This window comes from Rhincodon typus, chromosome 16 (genome assembly GCF_021869965.1).
Source record: "Rhincodon typus isolate 14 chromosome 16, sRhiTyp1.1, whole genome shotgun sequence".
NCBI classification, from domain to species: domain Eukaryota; kingdom Metazoa; phylum Chordata; class Chondrichthyes; order Orectolobiformes; family Rhincodontidae; genus Rhincodon; species Rhincodon typus.
In genome coordinates, this window is record NC_063347.1 from 40,938,648 (window position 1) to 40,961,836 (window position 23,189).

At 40.6% G+C, this 23,189-nt stretch overlaps 1 protein-coding gene across 11 annotated transcripts in view; it reads right to left on the minus strand.

The window, feature by feature from the left end:
- Positions 1-7,024: 7,024 nt before the first annotated feature.
- The window catches only part of LOC109912391 (forkhead box protein P1-like), a 477,834-nt gene continuing 461,669 nt past the window's right edge, over positions 7,025-23,189 (minus strand). For 10 of the 11 annotated variants that reach the window (XM_048606339.1, XM_048606346.1, XM_048606350.1 and 7 more), the window contains 2 exons: positions 16,338-16,504; positions 7,025-10,837 (listed from right to left, as the gene is read on the minus strand). In XM_048606339.1, coding sequence (XP_048462296.1) covers positions 10,693-10,837; positions 16,338-16,504 — 312 coding nt within the window. In that variant the 3' untranslated portion in view covers positions 7,025-10,692. Of the gene's footprint in view, positions 10,838-16,337; positions 16,505-23,189 lie in introns of those variants that run through there. The other variant, XM_048606348.1, reaches the window with a different exon arrangement.

Genomic DNA, 23,189 nt, shown 5'->3' on the forward strand with positions numbered 1-23,189 from the left:
TTTATTGTCCACCCCACCATGATGTTGTTACTTGGTGGCCTATACACTATGTTCCACAGTCATGTACTGCAGGGAGATAGTCTTATGAGCAAAGTGATGCACCCTGCAGCCTTTGATGGATTCCAAGAAATTTGCTATAGCATGGTCAGTGGCAAGAAGTATCTTGCAAACAGGTTTTAGCATAGGTGATGAATTTAAGCAACTCTCTGAAAACTGAGGGAAGTATCTCGAGCTAGCCAGTCTAAGTTAGTAATTGGCAAATCTAGGATTTGGTAGTCAATTAGAGACTAGAGCAACAGTGGACTATTTGCACTCTCCATGGGATTACAGTCATTTTTGCAACATGTGGTATATATAAAAGCATATTATCAATTTTTGTCAAGTATAAAATGCCTGCAAAAAGAATTTTAGTGCATTTTTATTCATTTGTTACAATAAAATGTTTCAAAATTTGAAATCTAATTGTATAATTTTTTTCAGCTGTCAACTGGAAATTCAAATCTCCTTTTGTAAGTTAAACCAAGTATACTAATGAAACTCCACACAAAGACATTTATCCCAATTCTATTGAAATCCAACCTTCCCCTTTTACCTAGATCTGCCTTGGGCCAGAATTGATCTCAACGGCCCAGGAATCTGAAACAATTTCCTCAGTACCATTCTTCAAGCTGTACAATGATCCTCCCAATCTTCCTATTTCTAACTTTCCAACTGGTGGCACTAGGAATAATTTAGAAGTTACTTTGCGCTGCTACATTTTAACTCCATTCTTACTCTGCAAATTTGACTGTAACACCCAAATAACTGCCCTCTATCCGATGTTAGTACTAAAATGCATCAAAATGTTTGGCTTACTCTGTTCACTTTACTGAATATTTCTGCACACCCCTGAATGTCCTTTATCCTGTGACTTGGGAGGCAACAAATCATGCAAGATTCACAATATTGGTTATCAAATTGCCTAAATGTTTAATCGATAATTAATTTCATATAATGACTGCATTTTATCCATTTTGTGTTCCTCCCTTGTGTAGCCTCTTGTGCATTTGTGTAATGGTCTGGACTGGGTTCCTTCAAAGGGTTGTCATTCTCAGCCGAATCTGGTGCTGAGTATTGGTTTAACAGTGGCCCATACTCCAAAGAATTCTGCTTTTGCTGCAGAATATGTATCATCCCACTGATACATAGCAAGCCATCCACCATCGTAAACTTCCAGCATCTTTGGGGCAACCACCACCTGCTGGAATGTCCAATCCAGGAAACTGTCAACCTTCCTGATAGCCTGCAGTGACTCTAGCTGCTCTTAACCTACAGAAACCCTGAACTTGAATTCAAGCAATTTTAATTCATGCATCTAGATCTGCTCTGTACTTAAACATACCAATTCACTTACCTTGATTTATCATTTGATTTTTTTTTTCCTTTATCCTTGATGCTCATATTTATTCCATTTTGTGGTCCAATCCCTGAATGCTTGCAGCTATGTACTCCTCACGTCAAAGCTCTCTGAATACCCAATCAGTTACCCAGTGCCCTGTGATGCCACCCCTTCATATCTTTGTTGTTGATTTGTTCTCACTATTCTCTCTCTGTCTTTTGCTGACTCCCCTCACACTTTTCTCTGAGTCTCCAGCAACCATTTTCTCTCAGGTTTGTTCTCACTCTCTGATTTGCCAGGCATTATCTTGTGTACACTCCTCAGGCCATTACTTAGGTCTACTCATCCCCATCCTTAAACCCCCAACAAAATAGCCAACTCTCACACTCAGCCTTTGGCTCTCTTGCTCCCGTGCCTCAGACTCACCTTATATGAGTAGTGTCTCCTCCCCAGAACAGTCATTGTGATCACTCACACCTCACTACTTTCTCTTCTTGTAATCTGATGAGAGATACAAACTAGGGGTAGAAGAGGTGTGGGAGCATCAAGAATATGTTGGTCACTGGCAATGCATATCCCTCTGCTACACTGGGAAGGTCTTTTGAGGGTGCAAATGTTGGCCATTTCCTACCACATGAGCTTGAGTGTTTGGAGGCATTTCAAGAGAACTTACCTTCAATGTTTATCCTCTTTGGCTGCGGAGGAGCATGCAGACTAGAAGCAGATAGATGTTACCATTGGCTGGTGTAGCTCCCACAACTGCTACACGTGATGGCAGTCAAGTAGCTAATGCTCTTCCACATCATCGAGTGGAAGGCAGGGCTTGGTGCACTGCTCCCACACTGTGGTGAAAGCTGACACCAGTGAACTGCTACATAAATGAAGTGCCTTCCACAAAGTTATCAATTACTTGTCAAGTTGTAATTGCAATCTCTGAGAGAAGTACTTTGAACAGCAATTGTTAACCTGAAAATGGCTGGAGCTGATCAGTGTAACTGGGCAAAGTGTTCACAGCTTGTTAATTCCACTCCAGATGGACTTTGGAGTGTGTACGCACCTTGGTGATCCTGGCGAGGTGCCAATGAAGCACAGAAATGCTTGAATAGAAGGAATTCATTGCTTTATCAGTTATCTCAATTGCTTTCTCGCCAGACGCAGAGGGTGGGAACATGTTGGAGTCATGACCAAATGTCAATTTCCAGACTTTAACCACCCCACATGCTCAGGAACTCGCCTCACCTGGATGGTAACATTCTGCTCTCAAAAATACATCCCGAGTGCGAGAACAAATAATTTGGAACCTTAAGATAAAGTACGGTCAACAAATAATAGCATTTGCACAATGCTGCCATTTCGTGAAAACAATTATTAATGATCGAGATAGCAAGAACTGCCGACGCTGGAGTCAGAGTTGATACAGTGTGGAGCTGGAGAAACACAGCAGGTCAGGCAGCATCAGAGGAGCAAGAGAGTCAACGTTTCATGTCGGGACCCTTCTTCGGAACTGGGGTGGGGTAAGGGAGCTGGGAAATAAAGAGAGAGAGGATGGGTAGGGCTGGGGGAAGGTAGGTGGGACAGTGATAGGTGGGTGCAAGTAGGGTGTGGTGGGGATTGGTCAGTGGAAAGGGTGGGGCAGATAGGTGGGGAAGAAGATGGTCAGTTTACGTCAGGTCAAGGAGGCGAGAGGGAGGAAGGGTGGGACTGGGGTTGGGGAGGTGGGATGGCGATAGGTGGATGCAGGCGGGAGTAGTAATGATTAGTCAGTGGGAAGGTTGGGGCAGATAGATGGGGAAGAAGATGGACAGATTGTGTCAGGTCAAGGAGTCGGGGATGAGAGGGAGGGTTGGACGTAGGTTGAGGCCAAGGATGGAGGGATTTTGAAACTGGTGAATTCTATGTTTAGGCCATCAGGCTATAGGCTCATGAGGTGGAATATGAGGGGCTGCTCCTCCAGTTTGTGTGTGGCGTCATTGTGGCACTGGACGATGGCTAGGATGGACCTGTCACCAAGTGAGTGGGAGGGGGTATTAAAATGGTTAGCGACTGGAAGGTAGTGTTGTTTGTCGCATACAGAGCGCAGATGCTCCACGAGTTGGTCCCTGAGTCTGCACTTGGTCTCACCGATGTAGAAGAGGCCACATCGGGAGCAGCGGCTACAGTAGACCAGGTTGGAGGATGTACAGGTGAACCCCTGTCGGATGTGGAAAGTTTGTTTTGGACCTTGGATGGAGGTGAGAGGAGAGGTGTAGGGGCAGGTATGGTACCTCCTGCGGCCGCAGGGAAAGTTGCCGAGTGTGATGGCATTAGTGGGGAGTGTGGAACAGACAAGGGAATTGCAGACTGAGTGGTCCCTACGAATGTCAGATGGGGTGGGGGGGGGAATATCTCTTTGGTTGTGGGATCGGATTGTAGGTGGCACAAGTGGCGGAGGATGAAACGCTGGATGCGGAGGTTGGTGGGCAGGAAATACAAGAGATGCGTTTGAGGGCATGTTTGATCACCGGTGGTTGGGGAGTTGTGGTCCTTGAAATAGGAGGACATCTGGGATCCGTATGGGAATGGAATGCTACATCTTAGGAGCTGATGCGGCGGATGCAGGGGAATTGGGGAGTCAGGGATTGTATTCTTGCAGGAGGGTGGGTGAGAGGAGGTGTAGTCAAGGTAACTATGGGAGTTGGTGGGTTTGAAATATATGGTGGTGCTTAGACAGTTACCAGAGATGGAAACGGAAAGGTCCAGGAAGGGCAGGGAGGTATTGGAGATGGTCCAGGTGAATTTGAGGTTGGGGAGAAAGGTGTAAGTAAAGTTGATGAACTGTTCAAGCTCCTCATGGGAGCATGAGGCAGCGCCGATACTGTCATCAACGTAGCAGAGGAAGAGGTGAGGGATTGGGTCGGTGTAACAGCAGAAGAGGGACTGTTCCACTAATCCTACGAAGAGGCAGGCATAGCTCGGACCCATACGGGTGCCCATAGCCACCCCCTTAGTTTTTAGGAAGAGGGAGGAGTTAAAGGAAAAGTTGTTCAGGGTAAAGATATGCTCCATTAGGTGGATGAAGGTGTTGGTGGAGGGAGACTGACTGGGCCTGCGGGAGATGAAGAAGCAGAGGGCTTTTAGGCCAGCTGTGTGGGGGATACAAGTGTACAGGGATTGGATGTCCATGGTGAAGACGAGGTTTTGGGTGCCAGGGAATTGGAAGTCTTGGAGAAGGTGGAGGGCATGGGTAATGTCCCAAATGTAGGTGGGCAGTTCCTGGACCGGGGGGAAAGAGAATCAAGGTAAGGGGAGATGAGTTCAGTGGGGCAGTAGCAGGCAGAGACAATGGGTCCGCATATACTAGCAATAAACTGGTAAAACTGGTTGCTGGTATTGCTAAATCACCAAGGAACTTGTTATTTTAGATGGACTTCTTTTTACAAGAAAATTTAGTGTTGTATTTTAAATGCAATAATTGTTCCAATTGCAAAAGTTCTGTAGGTTCCACTTGCTGAGACAATTATAGATTAGACTTTGATTAAACACTTTTGACCAACTAAAAGATTAATCATTCCTGAAAGATTCCACCCTAATTTGATGCATTGTAAGCATAACAGACATTAAACTAAAACTAATAACCATTTCTAAACTGCCTATTCCTTTTAAACTTTTAGTAAGCTTAACTCTGCATGCACATTTGTAAACTCTTTGGCATAAGGCTCATAACCAAGGAGCAGCTGCGCCACACTGGCTTTTGTAAGAGAATAATTATAAAACTTAATGAAGTGAGAATAGATTTTAACTTTTGAAAACAACTCTTGCACATTCTAATTAAAGGATTTTTTCAATATTAATTTACACTATTAAAACACAGCACCATTTAATCCCATCATCTGTGCCATGATGTCAAGTTTTATCAAAGTGTTTTGTAAATGCTATAAGATACTACTCCTTATTATTGATTAAATATTTTTCAAGTCCACATAAAAGTCCATTGTTTGCAATTTTAATATACATGTTAGCCACTTTGCTTTAGCAGTGCTAACTATTAAAATAGCAGGCAGAGAGGAATTCAAATGTAGCAGGTAAACGTTTGCTGATATCAGAGTAATTTCTACATTTGTGAATAATATATGTTCAATGATATTAATTGTTTTCAGTATAAATGCAAACTAAAACCAGCAGTATTAGCTGGTTAAGTATAAAAAGGATATCCAAGAACTTAGCAGAAGTTTACAATCCATCAGTACGGGACTTCAATCAGTTCAAGGTGAAATTTATATGTGTATCAAACAATTTTAATCACTAATGGGCAACATAGATTTCCTTTTTAGTGCTGTTCACCTCAATTTATTAAATTGGGTGTTTGTAGTCTATTTAAGGTAGAGAAAACTGGTCTAAATATATATATTTTCTAATTGCTTTGACAGGTGCAGTCTAGTGAATTTAGTATGTTTTTATCTGGAATGTTGGCTAATGCTACTGCCATATAATCAACATTCACTGAATAGATGCAAATAAAATAGAAGAAAAACAGTTTCGCATCAGATTTTATTAACAATTATTGCACAGTTATAGTGCGACAGATGTTTATAAGGATTTATTTCAAAACACACAATTTAATAACCCTCCTCTCGTGTTGTGTAGTATTTTTAATTTCAAAACTGATTAAATTCCATTTTAAAACAGATCTTTTCAATAAGACACGTTGCAGCTGTTGAGTCTTGAATTGTTTGTTCTCTTTCAGCTCAAGTATTTTGAATTATTCAGCTGTGCATGTGCCAGAAACATTCCGCACTGAATGGAAATTCTCTAAATGTGGATTTTCTACTTGGGCTCAGAATAATAAGAAGCATGTGTATTTTAAAAAGGGGTCAACTTAATGAGGAATGCACAAAGTATAGAGTTACTTCTGTATCCTATTACAACATGTGCTAATATTTGCTAAACAAATTTTCTGAACGTTTGTGCAAAACATCTAGAGATATTTTTTTGAGCAACTTGCCAATCCAGCAAAATGCAGATTCCGCAGAGGGGGTTTTTAACGATAGTGAGCTAATCATTTATTTGATTGCACATTTCCTGTAGTGACCCTGATCGTTCTGTGACCCAAATTAAAATTATACCCCCTGACATTCATAATACTAAGCAATAAGATAAACTGGAAACAATTCATGTCACCTAAAGCTTTTTAACAAATCAATGCAACTATTTGTAATTGCTTGTTTCACAAGATTAAAAGTGTACAGACCTGACCTGTGTACTCAGTTTTGTGCCCAACATGATCTGTGCATTGGTCGTTAAAACAAACCACTTGTGATCAGCAATAATTTCCATCAAGAAATCCATATTACTAATATTTCTAGAATTCTAATGCAGTTAGAATTTATAGCTGATCAAATGCAGTTACCTAAATTGCTGTTACAAGGAGACAGTTTAACCACCATTATTAATTACGGGAAAATTTAATGTTTAAGTACTGGCACTTGTATTGGTCATCTTTATAGTTAGGTCAGGAAAGTGTCAGAATAGTGCTTGATAACTAGCCATTTCATCTGTTACACAGGAATTTTAAATGATGTGTGTTGAAAATGGGAACAATACTGAAAAACGACTTTGGGCTTGGGAGAGATCAACATCATCCTGAAAAAGACAACACTGCAAACGGTGTGAACAACCAGCATTTTTATTGCATTTGAGAATGCTAATGTCAGTAATTAGTACTGACTACACACATGAATTTTTTTATTGTCTGCATCAACAGACATGGAATGATGGATTACACTGATGTAAGGAATGAGTTCCTGTATGCCTCTACAATAATCTCTTAACTGGCAGCAACAACGTTCAAAGCACCATGATAACACAATGTCCTCAATCTGTACCATTTCCAAACAACCTTTAACAAACAATCAGATTTTTATTCACTGGCTTTTGACAGTATAGAAGGCTGTGACTCTCATTCCTGACATTGAAGTTACCTGAATCATGGTACTTCGATCATGATAATGTACGCTTTTCTTAGAGAAAAAGCATGTAACAAATTATCTTTACATCTTGGCACCTTGTAAAGTTCTTATTTAAAAAAAATATTCAACAGGTTGACACTCCCCAGTTTTAATAATCATTACTTCACTGCAACTGGCCCTGGAATTCATCATGCTAAGTATTCACGACAGCAGGAAAAGAAATGACTTTTTAAATTGTCTTCTCCAAATCCTTCAAACTTTTAAGACAGCTGCAGAGGGCAGTGGTTGGACCTTTGTAAGCGGGAAGTATCAAAACAGCCTAACACAAACAAAACTGTACAAAATGCTTCGTTCAATGGTAACTTAAAAATCTGTCAACTGTACTACAGTTAAAGCAAAAAAAAAGGGATTTTCTCCCAAATGTCAGCAAATAACTTCTGTTATTCTTAAAGCAAGGATTAATAAGTAAAATACATGTGCAGAACATTTGCAGTTTCAATACATACAGTAGTTTTCAAAGCTTTCTTTTAATATAGTCAATACAAAGCAGTTGCTCAAAAGCAAATGTGATTTAACAGAGATTTTTTGTTTTTAAAAGAACAGTGTTTAAAAAGAAACAGAAAAAGACAAAGGCTTGCACCGACACATTGGGATATTTACGTACAATGTAACAAACCCCCACCCTTTAGAAGCAACCATATATCCAAACGGATATGGTGACAATGTTCAATCATTGAAATCCTGTACATAAAGAGCCTGAGGTTCAGAGTTGATTCTGCTGAAAGGCTGTGGCACCTGCTAGATATGCAAGCTCTAATTTTGCTAGTCTTTAGACTAAACATGCAAGACATACAACTAAGTGCAACTGAGTGAAATGTTTTATTCATCATTCCCTAAAAGTTTGAACTGAGGTATGCGTACTAACAGTTTCTCATGCTGTTAACTTTAGTCATGTCTAGCTACACATGCTGAGAATGTACTAATCTAACCATCTTCTATTCCCTCAAATACAGAGTTAACCAACAGGCCACTCAGTTTGAAATCATGGGATCTCTTCTCATGATCCCATTTAGCTACTGCCTGCACATCCTCATGAAGCTGCCTGGAATGCCATTACAAATATATATTTCAAAAGACCACAGACTGCCCATTTAACAGAAAGTTGGATTAAGCTTAAAAAAAACTGCTGTAATGTCTCTTGTACCAAGCTTATGAGTGCTTTTGCATGAAGAATGCGGGAACAAAACTGAACAAATTTGAAGATGTGTGCCAAGGCAAACCAAAAATAAGTAATCTTGGCACAATAAAGAAAATTGGTCTCCAAACAAAAGTGGCACACCATCTTTCAGTTACAGCTTCCATAACAAGCATTGTCCTAAAACACTAATACGTGGTCCAGTTCCATCATGGAAGCTATTCCTTTTCTCTCTGTATTACCATTTGAATCTTGCATCTTCACCTTTTCATCTTACTCTTATCAGCACAGAAAGGATCTACATTCACCTTCCCTTGATGGAACGCTCCCTTTTTTGTGGCCTCCGTGATATCGGTCCTTGGTTTGGTCTCCAATTATATCTTCCTACAGTGAGCAAACTTGGTCATTATAGGAAAGAGAAAGCTGAATTTTCAGAGATAATACCTTTGGTTCAAACATCCACCTGGCCTGTTGCAGATATTGTTAAAAGGAGACTTAAACATCACAGGTTACTGTCTGTGCATCATTCCATTTTTAGCCATTTCCCCCTCTTGATTCTGCTACCTCCTTTGATCAACAATAAGAGGATATTTGGCTTCATCAGATAAAGCATCAAACAGAGAACATATAATTTACCTTTTAGATCATCTTTGGTAATCTCAGAAAAATTTATCTGGTTTCAAAAAAAAGTAAAAATAAATAAAGCTCTGAAAGCTTCTTCAACTGCCAAACTATATAGTCCTAAATAAATACAATGGGGGAGAGGGGAGTGACAGAAAAGTGACCAAGTCGCAGTCTTGAAACAGCAAAGATGTTGAGTGTTTTGGAAAATAATTCAATGACTTCTATTAACAGAATTACTTTCTGTACGTAAAGTTTGCTTCAGGATCACTATAAGCTCGCAAAGTAAGCTCTAGTGACGTTGCTTTCGATTTTGTCATCTATTGTGAAGTTTTCTAAGTTTGCTGAAATAACAAATTTCTACCTATAGAGCTACTTAACACAGCACTAGACATAAACCTTAACTGAAAAGCTTTGCTGCAGTGTGAATTATTATTTATACAGACAAAATTTTTTATGTTCTACTTTCTTTAACTCAACTCCTGTGTCTCCTTACTACTTGTTGAACCTGAAAAACAGGAATCATTCAATGGCGTTATGTAGGAGACAAGGGCTAGTTACTAATATCATCTTTTTTTTCTGTCATTCTGTCCCCTGGTTCATTTCTGCAGCTTTCCTAAAAGTGAACCTTTCTCTGTAGTCATGGAACATTGATTCCGCCAGTTGATATTAAAAGTTGGGCCTGTTGTTTGCTGACTGCAAGCAAATGAAATAAAGCAGTATCAGTAAGCAGAATAAAAGCTGGTCTGAGGTTTAATTTCTCTTTATATATAAAAAAAACAATGAAGTTAAGGGGAATGAATGACAGAAAATCTACCACATATGTTACAAACTGATGTCAGGCATTTTGTCCCATTGGTTAAAAAAAGACTTTAACATTCAACCACTACTGCTGAACATAGAGCTTAATGAGGTCCTCCAGAGGCCTGTGGCCTACGATTATAAAACTGCTTGGGTGCAGCAGAAGCAAACAGTGTCACAATAAAATTTCGGTTAATTATTTTTCACAAATTATTTCCCTTCTCCCCTGCCCCATGGAAACAAGTGTGGATTAAAGGCAGTGATATTTTAATAATCCACTTCCAGTACTGTGCAAATCAGTTTTAGCCTCAGTCTTCCATTTGAATATGCAAGTTCTGGGAAGAGCTCTACCTGCAGTTTGAACTATGAACAGCTTTGATCAGACCCATGAGTCCAACTTGGCAGGACTGCAGTCCAAATCTGCTGCAAAGTCTGTGTGTATGACTGTACAGTTCAGTAACTTTCAACACTGATGTTGACTTCAGGAGAGGAAAATCCCAAGTACCAAACAAGTCCATCCAATGTATGTAGAATACAAATTCCATTTTTCCAACAAAAAGTAGAAAAAAATCAGAAACATTCCCCAATGGGATTCTTAATGGCACTAAAAGTTATTTAAAACATCTCATTACTTTGTCAAAAAGGGCTGAAAATTCCTCCAAACTTCCACATCATGGAGAGATTTCACAGGTAAATCTGACGAGCTCTCTTCGTATATGAATCTTCATCTCAGGGAAAGATGAGAAACATGCTCATTCCATGTCTTCATTGCCTGGGTCCTCTTCAAATTCTCTGTCATTGTCAAGCTCTGGACTATGATTTGCTGTTGTCACTAAAGACAGAGGCCCTTCCATTTCTTCTGGGTCCACTGGCTCCTCTTTAACATGGATAGGATACCTATAACAAAGCCATTTTACAGTTAGAAAGCAACAAACGGGCATGTATTTTAGGCACTTTATAACTGATTAGGAAAGTAATCATCACAGCATTTGGGAAATAATGCTGATTATTGACTCAATCTAAGAGTTCCAACGAACTGCTGATGAACTAATAAACAAAAATATTTGTACCTGACTAGGATTCTTTAACTCAGAGAGCAATATATTTTGCAACATTCAGAAAACATAAATTAAATGAAAATAAGTACAACAAAGCAGCTGTTTGTCAAGCACCTTGCGGAGGCTGATCACTAAACACGGAGTACTGCTGCTCTAGTTAACATGCAGTACCTGTGAGCCTTCTCTCTAGAGGATGACCCTGAGTGAGGTTCTATCATTAATCAACTTCAACCAAACACAGCAACTAGACACCATGATACATGTTTTAAACTCCAAATTAATGCATATTTTTACAAACTGTCAATAATGGAAGAAAAGCACTGCCAGGAAACACAGGCTGAGGGGAAAAAGGCTGCTAAACATAACAGTGTGATAAGAAACTGCATTCCTAACGAGAATAATAATGCTGTCAGTTGTAAACAAGGCAGAACATGATCCCAGCCCTTGGACTGGGCAAGGGATGCACTAAGGAGATGAGATCTGCCAAATTCTCATTACTGAATAGCACATGAATAACCCATAGGGGGAATGTGGGTTGATTTTATGAAACCACAGTGATAACAATTGAAAAATATCCTGTGTAAATCACATTCACAACAATCTAGTCAGAAACACAAACAGATTTTGGGGTGGCTTTGTCAGGAAGCTCATGTAAACATGCCAGTGAGCAAACAGTGCCTTCCTGAGTGACCAGAATTTTTTTAAAAAAAAGACAGTATGGTCAAATAATTTTGTTTCTTTTGCTTAACTATCATGCACTGAAACAGGAAGTTAAGTCGAAAAGCAGAGAACGCCCTTGCTGCTTTCAAAACAATTCACTTTTTAAAGGCATTCATTGTTTTTTTTAAGCTGAAGTAGATGACTTTGTCTCCCTCCCTTCACTGCTTGTTGACTAATTTCCACTACCCGTGGACTTTTCTGTTCTTCATTTCGAGTAGTAATCATCGCCCTGCCCAAGCTATATTTCCAACCCTTATTTTCTGCACTGTAATTTTTCACTCATTTCTTCAGTCTAAGAAGGCAATGACTGTCAATGAAATTCTGCTTGGAGCCTGTATATTGTGCTTCACCATTGCATACTGTGCTTGTTTGCTTTGTAGCTAACTTTGGAGCATATCAGGATGAAAGTGCTATCCTGGAGCAGTGATTATTCTACTGCAAGTGTACTTTCCAGTATTTCAAACAAAACAAAAAGCTTCAGTGGTTTGTAGCCACAATGAGAAAATGTCTCGATTGACAATATCTACTTTGTTACTGATGTGTTTGAAGAAGGATGCAAAGCTTTTAACAGCATGTGAGGGGGGTTTTAAAGAGTGCTGCAACACCAGCAAGCGGTTTGACATAACGATTGCTGTGTTCATATTCTTCATACAACAGTTCACCTGTGTAGTTTTCACATTAGGTACAAAGCTATGTTGATTTTATCTAAGCTACCGTTCATGCACAACATACCAGATGTGACACAGTAAACAAGATATACACAGTTTAAAGAGCTAGTGCTTCTGCAAAATGCTAACCAATATTGAATGCCTGGTAACAAGTTGCAGTATGTATAACAATTCCCCTTAGAAAGCCAAGCTTTGTATACTGGACATCATCACTCAACTTGGTATCAAAAATATCATTAAAGACTAATTTTACATTTGAATGTAGTTACCGGATTAATTTCTGCATGGGATCCAAACATTGGATATAAAGCAGATGCATACGATGTAACGAACACCAATTAATCACAGAATCTAATCTTATATACATGGAAACTTCCTCTTATACTGGCAGTTTTAAAGATTACATTTAGATACATTTTTCCAGAGTCAGCTAGGGGAATATGCTCAATAATCCCCATAAATACTGAACATCCAGAGGGACTGCACACCCACCCATCCTGCCTTACCCTTCCTGTTACAGCATTCTGCCCTCAACACCATCCATACTTAGCATGGACAGCAGTCTCCCATTACTTCATACTGTTATATATGCGCTCATTATACTGCCGTCTGGTACTATAATGCTCCTATTAATTTTCCTTTTGATATTTTAAGAGTGATCTATAAATCATGTAGCCTTTCATACGAGCCACCATTAATGTCTGGCAATGATGCTGTCTGCAGCATATTATTTTAAGCTTATAATGTAAGCAAGTGAATCAGTGATTTTATTCTGCAGAATTTATTACAACTTTTAGGTTTACAGTGGCTACAGGCAAAATTATTCAACACCTTTGTTTCAGTGCTTGTTTTGTTATCAACATCGTTTGATACAATTTGCTATGCAAAATGATGCAAAGGATTGTACTCTAACCAAGTTTTATCATAAATGAGAAAAAAAAGGCTCTGCTGTAGGCTATGTTGTATCTAATCATCCTGCTTTTGAACTTGTGTACTCAACCTTGTTTGAATGGTTATTTTTCAACAAGATCACAGGCTGTATCTGTGGAATACATACGCACACTGCCACATAAAGTGCTCATTACAGAGTGGCACGTGCTAACACGACAGTTGTTCATCTTCTGTCAAGTTCAACACATTTTGTTTATGTAACTACCGCTCGAAGCATGACACCTTTTAAAGAATTCTACAGTACAGCTTAAAATAATCTGAGGTTTTTCCAACTGGATTTGATCCTGAGATCACCTACAAGCAACATCAAGAAGGAGATTAATAAAGAAAAAAATGTTTCCTTGCATTTACTGACAGATTCATTCATTGTTCTACCACAGCTGTAATGACACAAGATTATGATGTCTAGTAAAGGCATTACTGATAGGCAATGAATGAATGATAGCACCAATAACCAGGGCTAGTCATCTGACCTGTCTTTTAACAAAGGTAGGCAATGTTGCAATGAAAATAGCATAGATGTTAGCAATTTGATTGTCAGCAGGACAAAGTTATATTTATATCACTTGAATAACAAAATTGAAAATCCATCAAGTGTTCTTTGGTGGTTCTTGCTACAGTTAAAATCCAGCACAAATTTCATATCGGATAGTAGGGAATTTGATTAAAAGCCAGCTAAGGCACTAAATGCTGTGAATTTGTTTTTGCATTATTAGTTAGTACAGTTGCAGTAAGGAAATGACAAAAAAAAAATCACTTAACATTCATACTGATGCCCTTTGTAGAAAACTAAAAAACTTTCCTCACAGCATTTGCAAATATCAACTTCAGCACTAACATATGGTGAGTTTATTTCTACCAACAGGTGTGTTTTTTTTTAAAAGCATTTTGTATCGGGTGGTGCAGTGCGTTAGAACACCAAACAGGCCTTGCCAAGGGTGCGGTAGGATATGGTTTTGTATTTGGAAGTTCCCCACATGCTGGCTTCCTGATCTCAGTTACACTATCAGGGGAGTTGGTGAATGGAGGTCAAGGCCTTCCTGACAAATGGCAAGGAATAATTATCAGCCAAACAGCATTAATACACTTTCTAGTGGACATTTATGTGACACATCAGTGGTGATCGGGCCAACATTTCCTACCCATCCTCCTGAACTCAGAAACAGGACCTAGAAATTGAAAAACAAAAGGGTGGGGGTGTGCAAATACATTCAGAATGTTTTTAGATTTTAAGTGATGCACTCAGAAAAGTGCTTGCACAGCAACATAGTTTACAAATTTTTTTTTAAAATTGATAGCTGCCAAAAATTAGTAAATAATCTGATTTAACTTTTGTCAAAGCTTCCTAGGTAAACTTCCACAGAACACATTAATCAGTGTGAATACTCATGCACTAATATACCAGTGCTCTGCCAGTTTAAGACCTATGATATTCACACTTGCAGCAGTAAGAATTGAGTCACTCAGACTGTAAGAGGTCTCATAGGTCAAGAATTCATAGGACAAAGTATGAAAAGCTGAACTTTGCTTTTCCAAGACATAACAACTGTTCTCAATTGTTTCAAACAGGCCTAATTTTAAGGAGACTACCTTTCTGACTTGATGAGCTTGCTGCCAGAAAAATAAATTTGCTTCATTAGCTGAAAACAATGATTGGACCTGCAGAGTTTCACAGATAGGTACAGGCAGCCACGACTGGAATCTATAGAGATGACAAAATAATTGCCTCCTGTTTGAAGAGTGTTGCAGACTTAGAACAATGTACCATAATATATAAAATTATACTAAAGAGAGTCCGCCAAAAATAACATTAAAAATTGACTTTGGCGTCCCAAGCGAGAGAAAATCTAGGAAATGGCAAGTTTTAAGAACATCACTGGCTAGGCCTTATAGCACAAGACATGAGGATTCTGAGTAATGGCATGCACTTAGATCTGAGATAATTGTGAAAGTGTCAAAAGAGTCTGATCACTGGAGACCAGCATTTTTACAGTAATTACAAGTATATATTTTTATTAAATCACTACTACAAATAAAATGGCAAACACTAAATTCACTGTTTGGAGAAAAATAATTTTGATAAGTACTGAAGCACCTATCATTTAAGTTTATGAGAGTGCATCTTCCATATTATTTAAATCAGATTTATTATGACTGGTTGACAGAGTTTAATGGGTGACCTTTAGCAATAAACGCTGTTTGAGTTCTTCAATGGCCTAGTATAGCACTGACCCAGATGATCAGAAGCTCCTGGCTCGTTAAGACAATTTAAAGCATGGCAGCCTTGGTGGTGTTAAAACTGACCTCAGTACCTCTGCAGTACGGGGAAAAAAAAACTGGCATTCCCAATCCTAATTACTATGGTGTGAACTCCGCTGAAAAGCACAAGTGTGTGGATGTCAAGTGAAAATATGACTAGTTCAACTACGATGCCATTCGCATCCAGTCGACACGTGGAAATAGTTACTTAGGTGAAGTAGCTGAGGCAGTTTTCTCAAGTGTTCAACACTTTCAACAGGCAATGGAAGGAAACTGTAAATAAACATCTGGTTTTAGCTGAGCCACGCAGACATATATACTCCTAGTCAAATGCTGAGTCAAAGCAGAAAAACCTGGTGATACTCAGAACGCTGGCAGCATCTGTGGAGAGAGAAACAGATGCTGAGTCATTTGGTAGGCGCAGCATTGCCTAGATGCCTTAACATGGGCACACTCAAATACTAAGGATCAGTGTTCAGTTAAGAACCTTTGCACAAATATCAACAAAACTCTGAGGGGCAGTGACAAAGACTTGAACATTTAATACCTTGAAATTTTGATTCTGTGCCAAGAAGGGATGAAGGGTAGCATATGGTCATTGGGAGAAAATGGCTCCCCACAATTCTTCAGTTCTTCACAGCAAAGCCTAGACATTCCACAATTATGACCATTGCAGAGAAAATTATTGAAAAACACAATTAAGGCAAAGACGAAACCAGAAAGCAATGCTTCATTACTCACATTGTTTGCAACGGAGAACGTCCTGGACTGCTGTCACTTTCATTGCTATTTGAATGCTCCACTGCACCATTTAGCTCCTCATGAATAGCACCCACCATGGTGGCTACAGTGGGATTTCCCATGGAAGCAGTAGTGTATAGAGGTATGTTATTCTCAGTCATTGAAGCCTATTGAAATACACAATGGAAGTAAGCTTAAAAACTGATTCAATTGAACATTAAATGTTCTCTGACATTCTTGGCTTCAGTTTTAGAACAATTAAGATTCCTTAGTTTGATTTGAGAAATGTATTCATACAATATTCAAGAATTTCATTATAACCCCAATTATAATAAATCTTACAAGTGCACAGTGCCTTCAGACAGTTAATTATTTATTTTTAGGCTATAGAGATTTTTGTTTAGACGGCACCTTCCAAACCCACAAAAGCTCTAACAATTGGAAGAACAAGGACAGCAGGCACCAGCAGTTCCAACAAATTCACAGTGGTGACGTGGAAATATACTGTTGTTGCTTCACTGTAACTGGGACAAGTCCTGGAACTCTTTCCTTAACAGCACTCTAGATGTACCTATACCAAAAGGACAACAGTGGTTCAAGACAAAGGCTTACCACTACGTTCTTAAGGGCAATTAAGGATGGGCATGTTGCTCTTGTCAATGCTGTAGGCAAGAACAAATATTTTTTTAAAAAGCCAGTAAGTTCATCCTTAAATTATATTTCTGTTGAGAAGGCAGTGAAAGGATATTTAGGAACTAGTTTACAATGTTAGCAATGGTTATCTATACAAACTACAAAATTAGGACAAACTAAATGCATTGGGTGAGAAATTAGCATTACTCTGTGGATGCTTTTTTGGTGTTACATGTCCCCTTACTGTTTGAAAATGGTGTTTGCACATCATGTGTGTATACTTGGGGGATCAACTGTGCTTGGTGTCTAACTGCTGGGGCCATTAGATTGGGCACATACCAGGGAGTGAATGCCCACAAGAGCTACACAGAGAAGGTAGGTCATGACATAAATCTGTGTGCTATGGTGATTTGATACAAGTAGTGCCATTTTGGATATCGGCATATCTTCCCCTAGACTGGCCCCTATTGGTCTGACCGTGACCTACTCCCTGGAACACAGGCTGGCACCCCCTGTGCAGAGCCACTCTGATTGGACACCTGACTGTGGCTGACACCTGGGACTGGTATGGAAGGCTACCCTTGACTGGCCATGCTGGGTCTCCCTGACTGACAGGGCCTCCATAGACTAGGCAGTGGACTGGTTCTCTGGAACTTTCAGACATGTCCCACTGCTTGCTGTGGATGCAGTCTGTTTGACACGCGCTTTTGGGTGGCATGGTAGGTCAGTGGTTAGCACTGCTGCCTCACAACACCATGGACCTGGGTTCAATCCCAGCCTCAGGTGACTACCTACGTGGAGTTTGCATATTCTCCCCATGTCTGCATGGGTTTTCTCTGGGTGTTCCGGTATCCTCCCACAGGCCAAAGATGTGCAGGTTAGGTGGGTTAACAATGGGAAATGCAGGGTTATAGGGTAGGGTGGCGGGTCTGGGTGGGATGCTCTTCAGAGGGGCTGTGTGTACCTGATGGGCAGAATGGTCTGCTTCAACACTGTATGGATCCTATGATCTGATTTGATTCATTGTTACGCATATTTATTTGTGCAAATACAGTGAAAAGTGTTGTTTCGTGGAGCTGTCTTAAACACAGAATGTAAAGCCAGAAAAATAAAGCAATAAAGTTCATTTTACAGTCTTATCTCAATAAAGCGAGGTGGGCTTTGGAACAGCTCCCATTTCTAGCAGAGTCATAGGCCTGGATCCAGGCTCCTCCACCCCGATGCCTCGAGTCGCTCCTGCTAAACTGACTACAGATGCTAGAGTAATGTGGCACACTGGCATACAATAAATGTACATGCCTTTGACTGAACACCATTGCACAACTCAGCATAGGTGCCTGTCTCTGCGTGGTACCTGTACTCGATGTAGTTAGGTACTGCTGGCTGCCAATGGGTCCTGCTAGACGTGCCTGGCCTTGCAGAGCACACTATACTTGCAATGAAGAATACCAAGATGGTGGCGAACATCTGGTGCCAATGTCCATGGTGGATGATACATGTGACTGCTGCTCATGGCTCGTGCCCTGCTCTGTATTTTAGCCATGCACAAAATGGGGAAGGTGGCAAGTTGAACACGTAAAGAACCCACTCTGGTTTCCATTTTGAGTTTTTCTGACAGTTATTAGTTTGGTGAGTTTGGCATGAGGGATCCAAGGCAATTTGGATCAAAACTGGAAGTACAGAGGATCAGAGGGACACCTTTGTGTTTAAATCCATAGATCCTTGAAGGCAGCAGGACACATAGATAAAGTGGTTAAGGCAGCGTATGAGATACTTGCCTTCATTAGTCAAGGTATGTGGTTAGGCCACAGCTGGGGTACTGTGTAAGTTCTAGTTGCCACACGACAGAGAGAATGTGATTGCACTAGAGAAGGTCCAGAAGAGGTTCACTAGCTTGCTGCCCAGCCCAGAATGATTCAGCTATTAAGAGTCAGTAGTTAGGCTGGGGTTGTTTTTCTCAGAGTAGAGAAGGCTGAGGGGGGGGGAATATATTTGAGGTGTATGAAATGCTGAGGGCATTGACAGGAAACATAGGCACAAACGTTATCCCTTTGTAAAGAGGTCACTAATCGGGAAGCATAGTTTTACGGTAAGGAGCAAAATGTTTAAAAGGAATTGAGGAAAATATTTTTCACCCAGAGGGTTAGGTGTCTGGAAGTCATTGTCTGAAAGGTTGGAAGAAGCAAAACCTGTCAAGACATTTAAGTGCTATTTAGATGAAAAATTGGAATGACATAGCATTCACAGCTAAGGGCCAAGTGATGGAAAACAGGACTAGAACAGATGGATGCTTGATGACCAGCTTGGACTCAATGAGACGTGGCCCCCTTTCATGCTGTAAATGCTCCATGCATCTTTAAGACTCCAAAATTGGCATCTACCCAACAATATGGAAAACGGCCCTAGTACATCATGTGCACAAACAAAGCAGGACAATTCCAGCCCAGCCAATTGCCTCCATCAAAGTGATGTAAAAGGTCAGTAACATGGCTACCAAACAGCACTTACAGTGGAATATCTACCAGGGCCTTGGTCTGAACGTGGGCAAAAAAGCTGAACTCCAGAAGTGAGGCGGGAGACACTCCTCTTAACACCAAGGTAGCATGTGATGCAAACGTTATTAAGGGGCACTAGCTGATAGAATACTCTTCGTGTACCTGGATGAATGTAGCTCCAACAACATTCAAGAAGTTTGACACTATTGACAACAAAGCAGTTCACTTGATTGGCACCCATCCACCACCTTCAACGTTGACTCCATCACCAGTGGTGCACAGTGGCAGCAGTCTGTACCATCTACAACATGCACTGCAGTAACTTACCAAGCCTCCTTCAACAGCATCAAAATCTGTGACCTCTACCATGCACTACAACTCCAAGGCACCACTCACACTTATCTTGGGTTCACCAAGGCGCAAGTGCTAAAGCTGCTGACACTATATTTAAAGAACAGATGTGCACCAGTTAAAGTCTGCAAGCAAGGAATAGCTATTCATGGCTCCGGTGTGGAAAGAAGTTCCCCAAACAGCGACCTGGGTGTCCCGATGCATGGGATGGTGCAGAGCAGAGCCATCCTCTTCATGAAATTGAAGCCCTGTCTCTTGAGGTACCATAACAGCATGTATGGCAGAAGTGAACACCCACAAGCAACAGCAAGAAAATTACTTTGAGCTTTCTAATTCATGGCTTCAAGGGTCCAAGGCATATTTGATGCACACATAGAAATTCACGCTCCTCCCAAAAATCCTGTGAATAATTTAAACACGACCAACCATTGCATCATTGATAGGCATATTACACAAAACTCATGGCGGAGAATAATGCCTCTGATTTTACAATTGCTAGGTGAGGAAAGCAGAGAAGGACAAATACAGGATTTTAATTTTTAAAGTGCTAAAACTACAGGTGCTTGAAATGGTGAGTGGAGATCTTGTAACATGTCGAGAAAAGACACACAAATTCCAAGTAACCACCAGCAATAGAGCTCAGACACTTGTGTTATAAGTGTGTGAAACACCCAGTACTAGTGAGCTCTTTTGTTAGGCTTTATTACTTTGAGCTAAAGGATCTGTACTCTATATTAAGTTTGCTTTTGAACAACTGACTTGTTGAGTATTGTGACACAAAACACTTTTGTTACAGCTTTTCATCGTGAAACCATCAGGATATATTCACATATACCAAAATAAAGGAACAACATTTTTGTACTGTAATGAATTTTAAAAAGTGCGTGTACTGGTGGCAAGTGGACTCTCTTTAGTGGAAGCATTGCTATAGTGAATGAACCAGTGAGATGATAACAGATAGTTAACTGCTAAGTTTGTGTAATTGTAAACCAGGCAGTTAAACTCCGAGATAACAAGGTGTAGAGCTGGATGAACACAGCAAGCCAAGCAGCATCAGAGGAGCAGGAAAGCTGACGTTTCGGGTCTGGACCCTGATGCTGCTTGGCCTGCTGTGTTCATCCAGCTCTAAACCTTGTTTCTCAGATTCTCCAGCATCGGCAGTTCCTACTATCAGTTGAACTCTGATTGGTCTGAGAAATGAACCGGAGAATGGCTGTCGCCTATTTTGTTCAGTTGAATTGGGCACATATTCTGGATGTAATTAATAGTGCTGTATGTTAAACATACATATCTTCTAGTACACTCCAGTTTAGCACAACACCATGAGCCCAACTGACAACCAGAAACTGGGTGCCAGTGTACATCTCAGCACAAACTGGATTATTTACCAAATGCCCAATCACAGAATCAGAATCAAATGTTGGACACAAGAGCTTTTCAAACACAGGAAGGTTGGGTTTGGTCAGTATTATTCAATAGTTGCTGTTGCACAGTGCAGGGACATGCAGTTTAATATGATCCGCCAATCTATGGGATGTATAGCCCAAATACTTAGCGCCACACTGGCACTAAATTTGATGTATAAGATTGCTCATTGGTGTGACAGGCAAAATGTGTTTTTGGCTTGATGGCTGCATGATGTCAGCAATGAATGTCACTCTTGATGATACTGTCTAGTAGCAGTGTGAAACAGGTAGCTTCAGCTGTTACTCTGATGTCTGAGATATCCTGAGTTTGTGTTATATACAGTGACAAATGAACTGATCAGAGTAGTCATTACCTTGTAAGGTGGCTCTGATGTGTCCTAATTCAGTATCAAGTTTGGGACGGTCTGAAAATGGCCTTATTTAGGAGACTGCTGGTAAAGGTGGAACCTGTGGGAATCCAAAGGCAACAAGGTGCAGGGCTGGATGAACACAGCAGGCCAAGCAGCATCATAGGAGTAGAGAGGCTGACGTTTCGGGCCTAGACCCTTCATCAGAAAAGGGGGAGGGGAAGGGGGTTCCAAAATAAATAGGGAGAGAGTGGGAGGCGGATAGAAGAGGGATAGAGGAGAGGATAGGTGGAGAGGAAACAAACAGGTCGAAGAGGCGGGGATGGAGCCAGTAAAGGTGAGTGTAGGTAGGGAGTTAGGAAGGGGATAGGTCAGTCCAGGGAGGACGGACAGGTCAAGGGAGCGGGATGAGGTTGGTCAGTAGGAGATGGAGGTGCGGCTTGAGGTGGGAGGAGGGGATAGGTGGGAGGAAGAACAGGTTAGGGAGGCAGGGACGAGCTGGACTGGTTTTGGGATGCGGTAGGGGGAGGGGAGATTTTGAAACTTGTGAAATCCACATTGATACCATTGGGCTGCAGGGTTCCCAAGCGGAATATGAGTTGCTGTTCCAGCAACCTTCGGGTGGCATCATTGTGGCACTGCAGGAGGCCCAGGATGGACATGTCGTCTGAAGAATGGGAGGGGGAGTTGAAATGGTTCACGACTGGGAGGTGCAGTCGTTTATTGCGAAACGAGCGTCGGTGTTCTGCAAAGCGGTCCCCGAGCTGTGTTGCCCAGTGATGGTTAAGTTTACAGGAGACAGTGTTAGAGAACCTGCTGGCAGATTTTGCAACAAGCATGTCAAAGAAAGGGAACTCATTTGATTCCATTTTAAAAGATGACTTTAATCACAGGATGCAGTTATTTAAGAGATGTAGGGAAATTCTTGCATGCAGCTATGGATTCAACATGCTCCTCTCAACTGGTGTACAAAAATATTGTGCCTCTTTACATTGGCATCCTTGCAAATTATGATGAAGAGATTTGACAAAATATTTCTTTTTTCAGAACAGTTCAATTTCTGTGCTACCAAATGACTAACTGATTTTTAAATTAATTATAGAGAAAGCCAGCACGATGGAATGAGATCAACATAGTTTTGTTCAGCATTTGAAAGCATGTGATACACATGTTCAATGTATTTTCTATTGAAATTGCACCATTAAGCAATGTAAATGCTGACTGTATGATGCTGTTAACAAATTGGTGCCATTTTGATACAAAACAGGTCAGGGATGTGGCTATGGCCTGCACAGGGCCAAATCAGCCATTTATAGTGTTATTCAAAACAACACAAATCTGTGGGGACATTTTTTGGAGATCATTTTGATTGCACTGAGCCAGGAGATCATTTGAATGCCAAGCAGTCAATTTTGACCGCTGTGAAGAGTCAAAATCGAGAGTGTGGGGGAGTGGGGAAAAGAAACCTTTGTACTTCTGTTTGAACTTTCAGCAAGCTCAGGGAGATGCTGGCTACTGCAGATGATGGAACTCATCTTGGTCATTCCATTCTAACGTTGGAAAGAGGAGAAAAATGAATTGCTGTGGCAACAGTGATTA